The sequence below is a fragment of the Aedes aegypti genome, chromosome 2 (assembly GCF_002204515.2).
Source record: "Aedes aegypti strain LVP_AGWG chromosome 2, AaegL5.0 Primary Assembly, whole genome shotgun sequence".
Classification (NCBI taxonomy): domain Eukaryota; kingdom Metazoa; phylum Arthropoda; class Insecta; order Diptera; family Culicidae; genus Aedes; species Aedes aegypti.
Genome location: NC_035108.1, coordinates 105,438,334 through 105,458,611, shown reverse-complemented (window position 1 = coordinate 105,458,611; position 20,278 = coordinate 105,438,334). Strand labels below are relative to the sequence as shown.

The 20,278-nt window shown below is 40.3% G+C and overlaps 1 protein-coding gene and 1 long non-coding RNA gene across 5 annotated transcripts in view; one reads left to right on the top strand and one right to left on the bottom strand.

Moving 5' to 3' along the window:
* LOC5576852 (85/88 kDa calcium-independent phospholipase A2) overlaps positions 1–20,278 on the bottom strand; it is a 108,717-nt gene that overhangs the window by 36,749 nt on the left and 51,690 nt on the right. Inside the window, exons 1-7 of one of the 4 annotated variants that reach the window (XM_021841836.1) lie at positions 17,929–18,160; positions 9,670–9,714; positions 8,794–8,995; positions 8,452–8,542; positions 8,222–8,392; positions 8,035–8,163; positions 7,797–7,977 (exon numbers count right to left, since the gene is read on the bottom strand). In XM_021841836.1, the coding sequence (XP_021697528.1) occupies positions 7,797–7,977; positions 8,035–8,163; positions 8,222–8,392; positions 8,452–8,542; positions 8,794–8,995; positions 9,670–9,714; positions 17,929–17,938 (829 nt within the window). In that variant the 5' untranslated portion in view covers positions 17,939–18,160. Of the gene's footprint in view, positions 1–7,796; positions 7,978–8,034; positions 8,164–8,221; positions 8,393–8,451; positions 8,543–8,793; positions 8,996–9,127; positions 9,398–9,669; positions 9,715–17,928; positions 18,161–20,278 lie in introns of those variants that run through there. The other 3 variants (XM_001656230.2, XM_021841838.1, XM_021841837.1) reach the window with 3 other exon arrangements.
* On the top strand, positions 19,225–20,057 carry LOC110675884. The gene is made up of 4 exons (XR_002499884.1): positions 19,225–19,384; positions 19,448–19,535; positions 19,609–19,742; positions 19,811–20,057. It is a non-coding gene; the product is annotated as an uncharacterized LOC110675884 (long non-coding RNA).

Genomic DNA, 20,278 nt, shown 5'->3' with positions numbered 1-20,278 from the left:
CTCATGTTCCGTAACCGGTCGTTTGAGAACGTCGCGACCCATTGGAAGCCCACACAATAGAAACCTCAGCCAGCGCAGTTGCTGGCTAGTGTAGTGTGCTATTCCTATATCTAAAAAAAAAAACAATGCGCTCTCGGGCTAGGCATTGGATATATATAGAAAGCGTTGTGTTTGGATGGGCATCTAATTCTTCCGAAAGAGGTGCACTTTGCGAAAGAGGATCACGTGATTATTGAGCTGAAATCGAATTCAGGTTAACTTCTGCGTTCATGAGTCCTCTCATGGCGTAGTGGTTAACGCGCCCCAACTAGAGATCGGGGAGTCGTGAGTTCGATTCTCACTGAGAAGACGTGTAACTTTTTCGCAAATCTTCACATCAATTTGTCCATCTAATCCAATTGCAAATTATATGTAATGTTTAGCTTTTCGGTAGTTGTTAAACTTCCACTCGGCTGGTTGGCCGTAAACCACGATTCATAATTAAAACAAGTATTTATCGAGCAACGGACTCATGTTCCGTAACCGGTCGTTTGAGAACGTCGCGACCCATTGGAAGCCCACACAATAGAAACCTCAGCCAGCGCAGTTGCTGGCTAGTGTAGTGTGCTATTCCTATATCTAAAAAAAAACAATGCGCTCTCGGGCTAGGCATTGGATATATATAGAAAGCGTTGTGTTTGGATGGGCATCTAATTCTTCCGAAAGAGGTGCACTTTGCGAAAGAGGATCACGTGATTATTGAGCTGAAATCGAATTCAGGTTAACTTCTGCGTTCATGAGTCCTCTCATGGCGTAGTGGTTAACGCGCCCCAACTAGAGATCGGGGAGTCGTGAGTTCGATTCTCACTGAGAAGACGTGTAACTTTTTCGCAAATCTTCACATCAATTTGTCCATCTAATCCAATTGCAAATTATATGTAATGTTTAGCTTTTCGGTAGTTGTTAAACTTCCACTCGGCTGGTTGGCCGTAAACCACGATTCATAATTAAAACAAGTATTTATCGAGCAACGGACTCATGTTCCGTAACCGGTCGTTTGAGAACGTCGCGACCCATTGGAAGCCCACACAATAGAAACCTCAGCCAGCGCAGTTGCTGGCTAGTGTAGTGTGCTATTCCTATATCTAAAAAAAAACAATGCGCTCTCGGGCTAGGCATTGGATATATATAGAAAGCGTTGTGTTTGGATGGGCATCTAATTCTTCCGAAAGAGGTGCACTTTGCGAAAGAGGATCACGTGATTATTGAGCTGAAATCGAATTCAGGTTAACTTCTGCGTTCATGAGTCCTCTCATGGCGTAGTGGTTAACGCGCCCCAACTAGAGATCGGGGAGTCGTGAGTTCGATTCTCACTGAGAAGACGTGTAACTTTTTCGCAAATCTTCACATCAATTTGTCCATCTAATCCAATTGCAAATTATATGTAATGTTTAGCTTTTCGGTAGTTGTTAAACTTCCACTCGGCTGGTTGGCCGTAAACCACGATTCATAATTAAAACAAGTATTTATCGAGCAACGGACTCATGTTCCGTAACCGGTCGTTTGAGAACGTCGCGACCCATTGGAAGCCCACACAATAGAAACCTCAGCCAGCGCAGTTGCTGGCTAGTGTAGTGTGCTATTCCTATATCTAAAAAAAAAAACAATGCGCTCTCGGGCTAGGCATTGGATATATATAGAAAGCGTTGTGTTTGGATGGGCATCTAATTCTTCCGAAAGAGGTGCACTTTGCGAAAGAGGATCACGTGATTATTGAGCTGAAATCGAATTCAGGTTAACTTCTGCGTTCATGAGTCCTCTCATGGCGTAGTGGTTAACGCGCCCCAACTAGAGATCGGGGAGTCGTGAGTTCGATTCTCACTGAGAAGACGTGTAACTTTTTCGCAAATCTTCACATCAATTTGTCCATCTAATCCAATTGCAAATTATATGTAATGTTTAGCTTTTCGGTAGTTGTTAAACTTCCACTCGGCTGGTTGGCCGTAAACCACGATTCATAATTAAAACAAGTATTTATCGAGCAACGGACTCATGTTCCGTAACCGGTCGTTTGAGAACGTCGCGACCCATTGGAAGCCCACACAATAGAAACCTCAGCCAGCGCAGTTGCTGGCTAGTGTAGTGTGCTATTCCTATATCTAAAAAAAAACAATGCGCTCTCGGGCTAGGCATTGGATATATATAGAAAGCGTTGTGTTTGGATGGGCATCTAATTCTTCCGAAAGAGGTGCACTTTGCGAAAGAGGATCACGTGATTATTGAGCTGAAATCGAATTCAGGTTAACTTCTGCGTTCATGAGTCCTCTCATGGCGTAGTGGTTAACGCGCCCCAACTAGAGATCGGGGAGTCGTGAGTTCGATTCTCACTGAGAAGACGTGTAACTTTTTCGCAAATCTTCACATCAATTTGTCCATCTAATCCAATTGCAAATTATATGTAATGTTTAGCTTTTCGGTAGTTGTTAAACTTCCACTCGGCTGGTTGGCCGTAAACCACGATTCATAATTAAAACAAGTATTTATCGAGCAACGGACTCATGTTCCGTAACCGGTCGTTTGAGAACGTCGCGACCCATTGGAAGCCCACACAATAGAAACCTCAGCCAGCGCAGTTGCTGGCTAGTGTAGTGTGCTATTCCTATATCTAAAAAAAAACAATGCGCTCTCGGGCTAGGCATTGGATATATATAGAAAGCGTTGTGTTTGGATGGACATCTAATTCTTCCGAAAGAGGTGCACTTTGCGAAAGAGGATCACGTGATTATTGAGCTGAAATCGAATTCAGGTTAACTTCTGCGTTCATGAGTCCTCTCATGGCGTAGTGGTTAACGCGCCCCAACTAGAGATCGGGGAGTTTTGAGTTCGATTCTCACTGAGAAGACGTGTAACTTTTTCGCAAATCTTCACATCAATTTGTCCATCTAATCCAATTGCAAATTATATGTAATGTTTAGCTTTTCGGTAGTTGTTAAACTTCCACTCGGCTGGTTGGCCGTAAACCACGATTCATAATTAAAACAAGTATTTATCGAGCAACGGACTCATGTTCCGTAACCGGTCGTTTGAGAACGTCGCGACCCATTGGAAGCCCACACAATAGAAACCTCAGCCAGCGCAGTTGCTGGCTAGTGTAGTGTGCTATTCCTATATCTAAAAAAAAACAATGCGCTCTCGGGCTAGGCATTGGATATATATAGAAAGCGTTGTGTTTGGATGGGCATCTAATTCTTCCGAAAGAGGTGCACTTTGCGAAAGAGGATCACGTGATTATTGAGCTGAAATCGAATTCAGGTTAACTTCTGCGTTCATGAGTCCTCTCATGGCGTAGTGGTTAACGCGCCCCAACTAGAGATCGGGGAGTCGTGAGTTCGATTCTCACTGAGAAGACGTGTAACTTTTTCGCAAATCTTCACATCAATTTGTCCATCTAATCCAATTGCAAATTATATGTAATGTTTAGCTTTTCGGTAGTTGTTAAACTTCCACTCGGCTGGTTGGCCGTAAACCACGATTCATAATTAAAACAAGTATTTATCGAGCAACGGACTCATGTTCCGTAACCGGTCGTTTGAGAACGTCGCGACCCATTGGAAGCCCACACAATAGAAACCTCAGCCAGCGCAGTTGCTGGCTAGTGTAGTGTGCTATTCCTATATCTAAAAAAAAACAATGCGCTCTCGGGCTAGGCATTGGATATATATAGAAAGCGTTGTGTTTGGATGGGCATCTAATTCTTCCGAAAGAGGTGCACTTTGCGAAAGAGGATCACGTGATTATTGAGCTGAAATCGAATTCAGGTTAACTTCTGCGTTCATGAGTCCTCTCATGGCGTAGTGGTTAACGCGCCCCAACTAGAGATCGGGGAGTCGTGAGTTCGATTCTCACTGAGAAGACGTGTAACTTTTTCGCAAATCTTCACATCAATTTGTCCATCTAATCCAATTGCAAATTATATGTAATGTTTAGCTTTTCGGTAGTTGTTAAACTTCCACTCGGCTGGTTGGCCGTAAACCACGATTCATAATTAAAACAAGTATTTATCGAGCAACGGACTCATGTTCCGTAACCGGTCGTTTGAGAACGTCGCGACCCATTGGAAGCCCACACAATAGAAACCTCAGCCAGCGCAGTTGCTGGCTAGTGTAGTGTGCTATTCCTATATCTAAAAAAAAACAATGCGCTCTCGGGCTAGGCATTGGATATATATAGAAAGCGTTGTGTTTGGATGGGCATCTAATTCTTCCGAAAGAGGTGCACTTTGCGAAAGAGGATCACGTGATTATTGAGCTGAAATCGAATTCAGGTTAACTTCTGCGTTCATGAGTCCTCTCATGGCGTAGTGGTTAACGCGCCCCAACTAGAGATCGGGGAGTCGTGAGTTCGATTCTCACTGAGAAGACGTGTAACTTTTTCGCAAATCTTCACATCAATTTGTCCATCTAATCCAATTGCAAATTATATGTAATGTTTAGCTTTTCGGTAGTTGTTAAACTTCCACTCGGCTGGTTGGCCGTAAACCACGATTCATAATTAAAACAAGTATTTATCGAGCAACGGACTCATGTTCCGTAACCGGTCGTTTGAGAACGTCGCGACCCATTGGAAGCCCACACAATAGAAACCTCAGCCAGCGCAGTTGCTGGCTAGTGTAGTGTGCTATTCCTATATCTAAAAAAAAACAATGCGCTCTCGGGCTAGGCATTGGATATATATAGAAAGCGTTGTGTTTGGATGGGCATCTAATTCTTCCGAAAGAGGTGCACTTTGCGAAAGAGGATCACGTGATTATTGAGCTGAAATCGAATTCAGGTTAACTTCTGCGTTCATGAGTCCTCTCATGGCGTAGTGGTTAACGCGCCCCAACTAGAGATCGGGGAGTCGTGAGTTCGATTCTCACTGAGAAGACGTGTAACTTTTTCGCAAATCTTCACATCAATTTGTCCATCTAATCCAATTGCAAATTATATGTAATGTTTAGCTTTTCGGTAGTTGTTAAACTTCCACTCGGCTGGTTGGCCGTAAACCACGATTCATAATTAAAACAAGTATTTATCGAGCAACGGACTCATGTTCCGTAACCGGTCGTTTGAGAACGTCGCGACCCATTGGAAGCCCACACAATAGAAACCTCAGCCAGCGCAGTTGCTGGCTAGTGTAGTGTGCTATTCCTATATCTAAAAAAAAACAATGCGCTCTCGGGCTAGGCATTGGATATATATAGAAAGCGTTGTGTTTGGATGGGCATCTAATTCTTCCGAAAGAGGTGCACTTTGCGAAAGAGGATCACGTGATTATTGAGCTGAAATCGAATTCAGGTTAACTTCTGCGTTCATGAGTCCTCTCATGGCGTAGTGGTTAACGCGCCCCAACTAGAGATCGGGGAGTCGTGAGTTCGATTCTCACTGAGAAGACGTGTAACTTTTTCGCAAATCTTCACATCAATTTGTCCATCTAATCCAATTGCAAATTATATGTAATGTTTAGCTTTTCGGTAGTTGTTAAACTTCCACTCGGCTGGTTGGCCGTAAACCACGATTCATAATTAAAACAAGTATTTATCGAGCAACGGACTCATGTTCCGTAACCGGTCGTTTGAGAACGTCGCGACCCATTGGAAGCCCACACAATAGAAACCTCAGCCAGCGCAGTTGCTGGCTAGTGTAGTGTGCTATTCCTATATCTAAAAAAAAACAATGCGCTCTCGGGCTAGGCATTGGATATATATAGAAAGCGTTGTGTTTGGATGGGCATCTAATTCTTCCGAAAGAGGTGCACTTTGCGAAAGAGGATCACGTGATTATTGAGCTGAAATCGAATTCAGGTTAACTTCTGCGTTCATGAGTCCTCTCATGGCGTAGTGGTTAACGCGCCCCAACTAGAGATCGGGGAGTCGTGAGTTCGATTCTCACTGAGAAGACGTGTAACTTTTTCGCAAATCTTCACATCAATTTGTCCATCTAATCCAATTGCAAATTATATGTAATGTTTAGCTTTTCGGTAGTTGTTAAACTTCCACTCGGCTGGTTGGCCGTAAACCACGATTCATAATTAAAACAAGTATTTATCGAGCAACGGACTCATGTTCCGTAACCGGTCGTTTGAGAACGTCGCGACCCATTGGAAGCCCACACAATAGAAACCTCAGCCAGCGCAGTTGCTGGCTAGTGTAGTGTGCTATTCCTATATCTAAAAAAAAACAATGCGCTCTCGGGCTAGGCATTGGATATATATAGAAAGCGTTGTGTTTGGATGGGCATCTAATTCTTCCGAAAGAGGTGCACTTTGCGAAAGAGGATCACGTGATTATTGAGCTGAAATCGAATTCAGGTTAACTTCTGCGTTCATGAGTCCTCTCATGGCGTAGTGGTTAACGCGCCCCAACTAGAGATCGGGGAGTCGTGAGTTCGATTCTCACTGAGAAGACGTGTAACTTTTTCGCAAATCTTCACATCAATTTGTCCATCTAATCCAATTGCAAATTATATGTAATGTTTAGCTTTTCGGTAGTTGTTAAACTTCCACTCGGCTGGTTGGCCGTAAACCACGATTCATAATTAAAACAAGTATTTATCGAGCAACGGACTCATGTTCCGTAACCGGTCGTTTGAGAACGTCGCGACCCATTGGAAGCCCACACAATAGAAACCTCAGCCAGCGCAGTTGCTGGCTAGTGTAGTGTGCTATTCCTATATCTAAAAAAAAACAATGCGCTCTCGGGCTAGGCATTGGATATATATAGAAAGCGTTGTGTTTGGATGGGCATCTAATTCTTCCGAAAGAGGTGCACTTTGCGAAAGAGGATCACGTGATTATTGAGCTGAAATCGAATTCAGGTTAACTTCTGCGTTCATGAGTCCTCTCATGGCGTAGTGGTTAACGCGCCCCAACTAGAGATCGGGGAGTCGTGAGTTCGATTCTCACTGAGAAGACGTGTAACTTTTTCGCAAATCTTCACATCAATTTGTCCATCTAATCCAATTGCAAATTATATGTAATGTTTAGCTTTTCGGTAGTTGTTAAACTTCCACTCGGCTGGTTGGCCGTAAACCACGATTCATAATTAAAACAAGTATTTATCGAGCAACGGACTCATGTTCCGTAACCGGTCGTTTGAGAACGTCGCGACCCATTGGAAGCCCACACAATAGAAACCTCAGCCAGCGCAGTTGCTGGCTAGTGTAGTGTGCTATTCCTATATCTAAAAAAAAACAATGCGCTCTCGGGCTAGGCATTGGATATATATAGAAAGCGTTGTGTTTGGATGGGCATCTAATTCTTCCGAAAGAGGTGCACTTTGCGAAAGAGGATCACGTGATTATTGAGCTGAAATCGAATTCAGGTTAACTTCTGCGTTCATGAGTCCTCTCATGGCGTAGTGGTTAACGCGCCCCAACTAGAGATCGGGGAGTCGTGAGTTCGATTCTCACTGAGAAGACGTGTAACTTTTTCGCAAATCTTCACATCAATTTGTCCATCTAATCCAATTGCAAATTATATGTAATGTTTAGCTTTTCGGTAGTTGTTAAACTTCCACTCGGCTGGTTGGCCGTAAACCACGATTCATAATTAAAACAAGGAAAAAATCAAGTTAGTGCTCGGTATTCTAGGATTTATCGATAATAGATAGGAACATTCTCTCGATGGTGCTACCAACATGCAACGCCCTAACTCTGTAAGAAAGAATGATAAGATTTCAGGCAAGGCCAGTAACTACATACAAATGTCCTTCAGCTAATCGAATTTTGTTAGTTAAAATGCAAGACTTAAGCAATCCTACTGTCAGATTCAGTACTCACTTGAAATCATCGTCTTATTGTAGGCGTTACTCGCACATCGGGCCATCTTATTGGTATCGGCTCCTGCCAGCAGAAGAGCCTTTACACAATCCGGCTTGTCCGCCAAACACGCTAAATGCAACGGCGTATAACCGTCGGCATTGCAGTGGTTCAAATTGGCTGTGCTTTTGGCCGTTAGCAGCTATAAATACGATCAAGTAAGCTCATATCTGATCATTTTAAAAAATCGTAAACTTACGTTGATCATCTCTTTGGTGGTACTGGCGGCGTAGTGAAACACAGAATTACTATTGTTGTCCAAGTGTTCGATCTTGCTGATCGGTATTAGCGCCTTGACCATTTCTATGTTGCCGGCTTTGGTCGCGATCTGAAATACAGGTAAAATGATCAACTTACATTTCTGAAGAAAAACTGTTTAAACTAACCTGTAAAGGGGTCAGAAGGTCGGCATGGTCGGGGTCATCTATTGATTCTATAATTTTCGGATTCGAAATGTATTCGGTGAGATTGAAGTGGGCGATGATGTGGGCCAACGACCAGGAAGGATGCTCGATCAAGGTGTCGCACAACTTCTGGAGACCGTTGATATTGTACAACTGCGGAAATAGTTGAAATGATGAAACTGGACTAGATTTGGCGCATAGTATCAGTTTACCTCACGGATCATTTTGACCAACTCCGGTAGTCTTTGGTGGAAGGCTTCGAATTTTTCTTCGGCTTCGGCTTGCGTTGCGCTTCGGTAGAGGCTATAGCATGTTAGAGTCAGTTTGGAGTTCAATAATTATGAAATACGATCGAAGCTTATTAGGGTGTCGACTCATTTAAACGAAATAAATTCCCTGACCTTCTGTATGAACACCGACCAATTGATTTTTAGAATTCCTGACTTCCAAATCTAGATCTTTAGTGACACTAAAGATTTTTCAGTTTTTTTTTTCCAAGAAGTCAACACTCTGCTTATCTCTAACAGAAGAAGAACTTTGATCAATATTCTCACCTGTAGGACGTGTTCACCGTTTCCGAGTGGGGCCTCTCCAGGACGATCTCGTACATGGGCTTCTTGTCGTTGCCGCCGTTGCTCGGGGCGTACAGCCGCATCGCATCGTCCCGGTGAAGCACCTGCAGGTTGATGTAGTTCTCGTTCTTCACCTCGAGCACCTTGTTGGGTGGGGTGTCGCCGCCCAGCAACCGCTGCAGCACTGATTGAGGTCAATTCGTTGTCGTCGCCGAAGGTTTCAGAAGATTTTAAGATGTAAATTTGGATACATTAGAAAGGTTATTGCGATTCGTCGTTCCACTGAGTTGGGGTTTGGGTGAAAATTGGATCCTACCTAAACCGGAAGCCAAAGCGCCAATACCGAGCCAAGCCATTTGCATGTGAGGTTGTACTTTGGATTTTGCTTAATAGTTAGTCGATATTAAGTTCGTGAAGTGTGAACAGTGTTGATGAAAATGTGTTGCTGATGAATGGTGTGTGCGAGCATTCAATGTTGGGTGGGTTGTAGTGTTGTTGGCAAATGCGAGCAAGGGTGAGTTTTTGCTGTCGGTGGTATGGTCTTAAAGTTTAATAAATGTTTGATATCAAAATCGACGAGTAACAACTGAAACGAGTACAAATGGGAATACGGTATTGGATTGGTGCTTTTCTTTTTTGGAGTTATACGACGGAACAGCAACAACAACTACTGAACTAGCAAAATACACTTATACATATAAAATATTTTAGTTGGAAATTGATGTCTTTGAAACAGATACAGTACGTTAATACTAAAGTAAGCTAACTTCACCGGAAGAAAATGGTAAATTTGCTGAAGACTACTCATATGCTTCTAGACGTAAGTAAGTGGAACATTGAATTGAAAGAAGAAAGTACCTTGAAGCAAATCTCTTTCCACGATAGGTGGGTTTTTCCACAGTCCTGATTGTGGATGTAGAAAAGATGCTTTTATATATTACGTTTCATAAGCAATTTAACGAATAAAAATGTCCGTCATGAATGATTGTTTTTTTATTTTGTTGAAATAACAGTTTTTAGAACAGAATAGAAAACCACCTGCGAGTGACGAATCGATCAAAATACCAGCGATAAAGCCTGCCTAGTTGTTTAGATTTGTAGTCTTGAAGTTTTAAAATGTGGCATCGATTCAGTTTTACCTTGAGGTGAGAGATACGCTATCAGATCGGTATCATTCAACCAGCATAGTGGCCGAACCTGGATAAGGAGCGCGCTTTTTAGAATTTAATGATGTCAAACTGTTCTTCACGTTTTAAAAAACGGTATGTTTTCTAAAAAATTCCTTGTAAAATAATTATGAATAATAATTTATATATATAAAAAGGACTACAGTCGACTCTCCACAACTCGATATTCTATAACTCGATGGATTTTTCGGTCCCTTCAAATTCCCATACATCATGCTCTCCATAAGTCGATATTTCTATAACTCGATGTCTCCACTAGTCGATATCACTTGTGAGGAAAATTTTCCTCTATAACTCGATATAGACCTAAAAATCCTTTTTATATAGGGAAACAATGTCCATTTCTGATTTGAAAGTGAATAAAGTCTTTAAGCAGTTAAGTAAGAGTGAAACACACGGAAATAAAAATTTCGATTTATAGTAAAAATAAGTGATTTTTCGACCAAATTACAAATATAATTTTGCAAAATGCTATCAACAAATTTCAATTTCATACTTTCATTTTTGGATTTTTTGTCTCGGTATTTTCTATAACTCGATAATTTTATAAGTCGATGGTCCCTTGAATATCAAGTTATGGAGAGTCGACTGTGCTTCATTATTTCTCAATAGTATTGGAGTAGTACGACATGTACTTTATGGAGAAAATGGTATGGTATGGTACAAAATATTATAGAAAACTGGTTTCAGTAGATCCCGAACAAAAACATAAATTGTCCATGCTATTGACCCTATCTGTTGTCTCACTATAACAATTATCATCAAAACTTTTCAGAAGCAAATCTCGAGCTTAAGTAAATCCGATGAAGCTGAAAATTAGATGGGTTGTGCACAACGTATATAGAATTATAGTGATACATTCTCACATCGATATATGGAGTGGTGCTTGAGATTTGCTTCTTCAAATGGATAGAGTGATTACAATTACTTCCCGAGCGGCCTTAAGTCATTTGCTCCGCAGATTATCGCTGACATATTGAAGTACCTGCTCTAAGCCGACAGCCTGGTGTAAGTAGCGGCTACAACTTATACCAATCTTGGTGGTACTAGAAAATATTTGAATGATAACTTGGATGATATAAGTGGAGAAGGATTTCTTGCTCATAGCTGTTGAACACGAGCTAGCCAATCTAGAGCTCTTCTAGAACAAGTATGACAAGTATATAATTTAAGCCAGACCTTTTCAAACCGCGGACAATTTCTCGGAAACAATATTGATCAAACGACCAATTTTTTCGAGAACTTTTCCAAAGCTTTGCTTAACATATATTCATTTTTATCTACCTGGGCACGTCAGCAGCCTCCACAGTATTGTGCCCTTTCTGTCTGCCTAACAAAAGGCCTTCTTGAGCAGCTCAGATATAAAATTAAGTAGGTAGCTTCATTCTAATCGAATATTTAAGTAAACAGATCTTTGATTACTTATTATAGGCAATCGCCCAACCTTCATGGTATCTGCTAGAGAAGAAATGTTAGACATAATGCTCTGCTCGAATAGAATCAATCACGAATTGATGAATTGGTGTGTGTCAGATGAGGATCATTAACTGCACAAACCTTGCGTTTTAGGAATCCCCGGTCAACAAACTGGGAACTCTACATTGAATTGGTTGCGACCAATTTTCATGGATACTCTCCGTCCATTGGAAATCCAAGTGATTTGGATGATGCCGTTGATACATCCTACATTATGGGAGCTTCTGAAGAAGCATGTCCCCTGCGGTCTATGAAGTGTGAATCTTACTAGACTTAGGAAAGAATGTAAAATGAGTTGGAACAGACGCCGTTCAGCTGGATCAGAGTCGCTCAAGTCGACTCGCAAGGCTTACAAGAAGGCTCTCCGATCTGCTGAACGATCCGGCTGGACAAACCTTTGTACAAATGTTTCCAGTTTGAGTGAAGTCAGTCGGCTGAACGAAATCCTTTACTTCTTCTGATGAAGAAGGTTTAGAATGTTTATACAATACACATTTCCCCGGATGTGTGGACATAGCATCTAAGGATGAACCAAATGTGTATCCATGTAGTTATGGGTCTCTAGCTTCGGCTCACAGTATCGTAACTACTGAATCGATTCCACTCAATAGCCTTGCATCCTTTAGAATCTCCAGGAGCAGATGGAATTTATCCTGTTCTGCTCCAGAAGGATTTGAGTTTATGAAACATGTTTTGAAAAAGCTACTTGACGGGGTTAGTGGTCTAATGGCTACCGCTTCTGCTTCATAAGCAGAAGGTCATGGGTTTAATCCCAGGCCCGTCCCTTTCCTCGTACTTTGTAGTTGTATCTTGCACTTGCTTCTATCTACCACTCTTAATATATCACAGTTGATCTAGCACAGTTCACAGCATTTGCTAGAACCCGAGACGGACAGAAACAAAGCATTTCCTTACGTTTCCATTCTTTCAACATTATAGCATACCTTTCCTTACGCTTGATACATAGGCAGTCTGCTAACCAAACCAGTAAGCCACTCTGCCATAAAAGTTACCCCACCCCTCCAACCTTTCTGCATGAACTGGCGTAGATACAGTGGTATATACGGTCTACCGTGGGAGCCAGTTCAATGCATCATCAACTCCTTCCCGTTCCCCTCATTGGTCTGCATTCTGACGTAGCAGGCACCATTGTTGCCTAACAATAGAAGATCACCAGCATTTATACACTGAGGGTGTCTGTTAATGCCAAGCAGTCATCTGGTTGATTCCTTGTGTAAGTTAAGTGCAGCTGATCTGGCGATACTGGAGTAGCAACCACGAGCGGCCAATCAAGCTCAAGCTCATGTTATGAAAAAGCTACTTGTAAGCAGTTTTACTACCGGGTATATTCCCAGATCCTGGCGTGATATTACTGTAAAGTTTATCCCTAAAGGAGGACGTGCGCCGTATGAAGAAGCGAAGTGTTTTAGACCAATCAATCTGACCTCTTTTCTTCTGAAATGTCTGGAACGCATTATCGATCATCACATCCGTGATGTTTATTTGGCAAACATGCCTCTTCATGTGAATCAACATGCTTACCAATCTGGAAAGTCCACTGTGACTCTTTTACACAAAGTTGTACACGATATCGAGAAAGCATTCGCCCAGAATTCGCTTGGGTGTTTTCTTGGATATTGAGGTTGCCTTTGATAATTCCTCTAAGCATTCATTGAAAAATTACTGGAGGCATGCCTGATGGAGTTCCTGAAAGTATTCCAGGAGCAATCTCTGCAGAAATAGTCGAATAATCGTCTCAGAAGGTTTCTCTGGAGCCTCTAGAATGCTGCGCCAGGGTTCACTGCAAGCAGATTATCCCTCTTTTTCCCACGACTTTGATCGAATATTTCTTTATAAAAAAGGTTAAAAAATACTTGAACAAACAATGTTTGTTCAGTAAAATAAGTTAAATCAGTATTTTTTTTTGTTTTCATAAGTAAATTGTTTGTTTATCAATAGTTCTACCACAGAGGTGCTTTAGATACCATTTTGATCAAAATGTCTTTGGAGACCTTCTAACAAAATGCAGAGATTTTTTAGAGACTTGCATTGAAATAGTGACTAAGACTAAGCTTACCTGAAAACGTACTATTTATACCTGTTATAATTTTTACACTTTTCCTACAAAATTTGTTATTTCATATGCTCATAAAAGATACCAACTAACAGTTTTAGCGCTATAAGCCAAGATTATTTGCTTTGTGCTGTATAACAGTTGAATTGAAGCAGCGAACGCAGCAAAAAATGAAAGCTGTCAAAAATAGAACGATTAGCGTTAATACAGCTGTAACGCAAACGTTTTGCAGCTACAAATCTTAGCTGAATAAATTTCGTCAGTTATCGCTTTTGCTACTTTCACTAAGCTGTAACTCAACACCGTAAAAGATGGCAACCTAATGATGCGAAATAAAACTCGCCATCATTAATCCGGCTGCTTCTATACAATATGATTTGTTATGCTGTTCAATGTATAATTAAGAAGCGCTTTGTCGTCAGTTTTACAGCGAGCATACAGCCAGCAGTAAGATGTAAAACAACAATTTGTGGCGCATCTACTCAGCTTGTTGGATGTAAACATTGCGTTTGACGTTTCGCACCCTTTTACAGCCTGATGAAGTGGTGTAAGCGTGGCTATGACATCTTTTACGATCATTATAAAATATTGTGTGAACCGTTTTCGATGTAGAACAAAACGGTGTGTTTTCTTTGCCTTTCGATATAGACTGTGGTGGCAACAAGGACAGCGACGAGACTTGTGGATGCAGAGATCGTGAGTTCGATTCCAAGCGGTGGCAGGTAACGTTGGGAATATTAAATTCAGATACTTATGATATGAATTCCGGAAGCTGTGAAACAGCTTGAAAATAATATTTAATCGATAATACAGCGAAGCTGTATAAAAATTATTCAAAAGTTGCGGAATGGTTGAGAAAGCGCCTTCCGAAGATGTTACACAGCTACTTGTCGTATAACTGTCGAAATAGAGCAATGATCAGTATGAATAAGAGTTGCCAACACAGCTCAAACATAGCTGAGTAGATTCGCCAGATTTGTTGGTAAAAGGATCGCATAGAAGCTTTCGTTCGTATGTACAGCGCCTTTACTCAGCATCCGTATAAAGAGGGCTTAGAGAATGTTTACATTTGCATTAAATGTTAGTTGGGATACCCAACTGGAACTGGAAAATGTACTTGCCTTTACCAACTTGGGAATCTTAGGTCCTACTTCCTAGTTTAGACAAGTTTTACTAGGAATAAATAAAAATCACTAAAATGAAAAGACTGAATATCTAAAATACCATTTTAAAAGCGGCGCAGCCGAAAAAAATTTCATTGAAAAAATATTGTATTACGAAAAGGACATAATTTATTTTTTATTACTGTTTCGCAATAATTTCCCTGAATGTAGTCGAAATTCCCTGAGAATTCCAGGTTTTTTTCAGGTTGAAGAAAATTCCCTGATAATTCCAGGTTTTCCAGGTTTTTCCAGGTAGTAGACACCCTGATTTCTTATATCTAGGTATTCTGAGTTATTAGCCAACACTATCATCCTAATTTGGTAAAACAAATTTAAGATTTTATTAATATTTTGTTAACAACATGTTACATTTCATTTGCCGTAGCAGTTTAGATTTTTTACAGGTGAGTTGATTTCACCTGCTTATATAAGAGAAAAAAAAAAGTCGAACTAGCATTTCTTTTCAACTGCGTACTGCGATGAAAGAAAAATGCTTTTCTCGAACATTTCGTGCAAGAAATTTCCCACGCATCAAGATAGGCGATTACTTTTCTGTTGAAGTGCATACTTCCCATAAAGGCTGATTTGCTACTGACAAGAAAAGGAATCGCCTATCTCGATGCGTGGAAAATTTCTTCCCAGAAATGCTCAAGAAAATCACATTCTTCTGATCGCAGTACGCAGTTCAAAAGAGATGTTATTTTAAAGGGGACTCTCTGTAGTATATTTCTTGACCCATTCAGTCAAGAAATATCTTTACTTTTCTTGAACGAAACAGCATACTTAGGTGAAAGGCTGATTTGGTGCTGAAAAAGAATCTTTCTACAGCGACTGCCGTTGGAACTGACATTTCTTTCCTTAATTAACTCATTACGCGTGGTAAAGATGGACAAATTATGGGTGACCCAATAACTGAGTTGATTACAAGTTAAGAATTTAAATCCCCACAGATGACGCAGACCCCTTTATAACCCATATCCATTAATCTCATGTTACTACACACGCGGGCAGAGCGAGTGCGATTTGCTTACGACACGTTGATAGCCTTCCCACATCTTTACTCTTCCACAATACAGGTGTATTGGAAGTGATGTAGATACCATAGGGCTCGGTAGGGGCCCAGATAGCCGTAGCGGTAAACGCACAGCTATTCAGCATGACCATGCTGAGGGTCGTGGGTTCGAATCCCGCTGGTCGAGGATCTTTTCGTAAAGGAAATTTTCCCGATTCCCAGGGCATAGAGTATCTTCGTACCTGCCACACGATATACACATGCAAAAATGGTCAATCGGCAATGAAAGCTCTCAGTTAATAACTGTGGGCCCATTCACAAATTTCATAACGCTGAAGGGGGTGGGTGGGTGTCCTCGTGATGTTACGGTCCATACAAAATTTGTAGAATATTCATACAAAAAGTGTTACGTGGGGGTAGGTGGGTGTTGAAAATTTCCATTTTTGGCGTTATGAAATTTGTGAATAAACCCTGTGGAAGTGCTCATAAGAGCACTAATCTGAGAAGTAGGCTTTGTCCCAGTTGGGACGTAACGCCAGAAAGAAGAAGAAGTGGCTCGGTAACTTAGTTGGTAAAGCGCTCGTCTAGCATACAAGAGTCCTGGGTTCAAATCCTAGCCGAGCACGTGGATTTTTTAACGTTAACTACGTCTTACGGCAATATACTGGGTGTCAATTGAAAATCTAAAATGTTGCGACCGTCACGATATTATGTTAGATTTTGAACTAAAGGAAGGCTGCAACTATGACAATCGACTAAAATTCAAATGCAGGAAATCACTTGGCGTAGTTAACGTCATGCGGTCGTGTTTTGTACACAACCCCCTCTAATGTTTTTCATTATTTCACCCATAATTTGTCCATCTTTACCACGCGTAATAAGTTAATTAATTTAATAACCATGCGGATTGGATTACCGAACAACTCAATATAAGCGCCAATTGACATTTTTTTTTAACTGCATACTGCGATCAGAAAAAAGCGATTCCTTGCAGGAATTTCCCATGCATCAACATAGGCCAAGAATAGTAGTTTACGGAACAAGTTGCAGAATGATGATTTTTACAGCACGAGTCGTAAATTTATCCTACGAGGCTTGCCGAGTAGGATAATTACGACGAGTGCTGTAAAAATCGAGTTCTGCAACGAGTTACGTACAACATTTTTTGCAATTTCGTAGAAGACCACTCGAGGGTATCAGAAATTATATAGGAATGCATACACTAACATTTTACAATTTCTGAGAAATTGTTGTGTTATGATTCATTACGCAACTCAAAACAGTTGCGTAATGAGAAAGCGTTGCGTAATGAATCATTACAGCACTGGTTTCAGTTAGGTAATGACTATTCCCGCACTGCATACTTCAGTGCAGGAAAGTAGGCCGTTTCATGACAGATTGGCTTGATGAAAAACAGCCTATTACGATGAGAAATTGCAAAAATTACTTTTCAGTAGCAATTCAGGCTTAAGACATCTTTTCGATTTGGTGTTTTTGTAAAAATTTCAAATATGTCTGTGCTTTCACAATAAATTATGAGCACAAATAGACAGTAAGTAAATGAACCGTCTAGTAATTTGATCATATCATAAACAAGTCGACATGAATCAGACTAGAGCGTATAGAGAATTTTCTAGAGCAAACCAGAAAGTGGAGTCAAAATGTGTCTCTCATCAGTTCTGTGGTAAACAACCGTTTCAGTGCACGACAATCGCTAAATTTAATCTATCCACAGTCAAGCATAACAAAAAAATTGACAGATGATCTCGTCATAAAAGCCATAAATGCAAACATATCACGCGATATATGTCACACTAAATGCGTTGGGTTGAGTTGAGAATCCGACACCAAAGCAAAGCAAAGACTTTTGTTTCAGTTTTTTTCTTTGTTGTCTCCACCCTCTACTATTCACCCACCCCAATACCCATATGGAACAACCCATCATTTTACCGTTTTCTATTCAAAAAACGAACGACCTTTCCAGCTGATTTCGGTCCTCTTTAATACAAAACATTGAAGGAAAGCAAAAAACTCAAGTACGACAGGAAATGCCTCGAAAACAGAAAGATTCTCATGCAAAACATCCATCGATTATTCCCCCTCCTCCCCTAGCCTGACGAAGGGTACGAATTTTCCACGGGAGGTGACAGACGTGCAAATTTTTCATCCACCCGCACCAACACTTTGTCCAAAGAGAACACTTACCGTTCAACATTTTTTCGCCGCGGTTTGTTAGTTTTTTGCGTTGAAAACGGTCACAAACGTAGATGAAAGTGTTCTATCCCGGATGAGGCTGAAATGGAGCACCTTTTGAGTGGTGATAAGAGTTTTGTAACTTGCTTTCTAAACACTTTCTGCTAATCTTTTGCTCCACTCAAGAATCTTTGCTCGCTGATCGACTGACTGACTGACTGGGTTACCAACTTTTGTTATGACTAACGTCAGTTACAGCTTTCACGCACACAAGGGCGGATGACAGATTGCGTGTCGAAGATCACGCACACTTGCAAAGAATCATCAGCTGGCAAAGTCCAAACACAACAATCTGATCCCGAGCGGGGCAATGTAACATAATCTAGAGATGAATAATAATTATCCTAACATGTGAAGCTTTTTAGGCATTTCATGGCGAAATTCTCTCTCTTTCACTCTTCAACGAAACATGAAATTTTCAAGTTGAAAATTTCCCGGGGGAGGGAAAGAGAGCGATTTTATGACGTCACCGGGCAATGGGCAATGACCACTTCCACAGATATTAACTGAGAGATTCATTTGCCAATGTTACCATTTTCGCATTCGTATATGGTGTGGCAGGTACGATCCCGCATAGAAAAATCCAATTTGCCGTATTGTCAAAACTATAAACTTCTTCCAACTGAAAATGTTAATATATCGCAAACTGTTGTCATTTTGTTAAACAATACGTAACGAAAATCAGTATACAATTAAGAACAGCTTAATTAATCCATTTCAAATTGTGACAATATATTAAACTACTCATAGACTGTTGAACAATATGGGGATGTAAATCTTTTGGAAATGGTGGAAACATTTATCGCCCTTTTGTCAAACTGTTTTCGCATTTATTCGGAGAACCACACTTACACACCTGCATTTTACTATTTAATACCAATACTTAACAGTTTGGCAAACTGTTACACAGCACGCTTAAATATTGTTATAGAGGATATATGGCTTTAACAAAATCATGAATTGAACATTATTGTATGCGTTCGTACATTTCGACAAACAATGTGAAATAACTTGTTTTTTTTGTATTGCTGCTTATGTTTTAGTCCCGATAAGGGCCTGTTCACAAATTTCATAACGTTGAAGGGGTTTGGGGGGGTATCTACAAAATGTTACAGCTCATACAAAATATACAAAATTTTCATACAACAAGTGTTACGAGGAGATGGGTAGGTGTCAAAAATGGTAATTTTCGTTATAAAATTTGTGAACAAACCCTAAGTAAAACAGAATTATTTGTGGTTTTTTTTAATTTAATTCGTGATGATACTGTGTACGTTGTTTTTAGCGTCCGATTCGATTTTTGTTTTGACAAATCAAACCGGTGTGAAAAAAAAAATCCGTCACCGAAATTTCAGAATTCAGCTATCTGAATGGGTTTGCTTGACCTCTGCTTAATCGTAATCCATTGGTAAGTGCTTGTATTAATTGCCTTTAATTCTTTCGATTTTGTAAATGCATTCTTCTTCCCCAGAGCATTGATGGTGCAAAAGGAAAGCAACATACGGGTGGTTCCTGAACAATCGCTTTCAAGTCACGTTAACTTGGCAGCTGCAATTACGGTAAGTAAATAACTTTGTAATATTCGAAAAGATTCTCAAATAACAAGTATCGATTCAACAATATCCATAAAAGGCTACGGAAAGATGTCACGGATGAAACCAACGCTGTAATTGGTGTCTATTCCAAATGTCCATATACACGATGATGGCTGTTCCGGTGAAGCGTTGTTAGCGATAGGAACGAAGATAACGATATGCTTAATGAGGGTAGGTACTTCAACATTAATTTGTAAACTTCTTATATATTAACAAAAGCTCATTTTCATTCCCTACAGTGGTTTGCGCGGAAGATTTGCAATGTAGAGTCCAGCAAAAGCAGTTCAATACCAACAGAAAATCATCCGGAATTCGGATTCGATCATCGAACCCATCTACAAGCGCGAATTTCGAGCTACATATCATCAACATATTGGCGAAAATTATTAAAAAGATTTTGAAAGTAGTGCAGGTAACTCTAAAAAACATGTAATATTAAATCTTAAATTATTATTATCAGAAATGCACAAAAGTAAAAACATGGAATAAAACAAATAAAAATGAGTACCTACTTTCCTATTTTTTCGTTCCTCCGTCTATAGTTTTAATGTAAAGCAACAGTACAATATACAGTGTCCATACAATAACGCACCGTAAACATATTATTACACAAACGTTATTTCTCTTCATTCAAACTTATAGTTTAACTATTTTGAAACTGTTTCTATTACTGTAAATTTGTCGAAATATGGATAGTATATCGACCA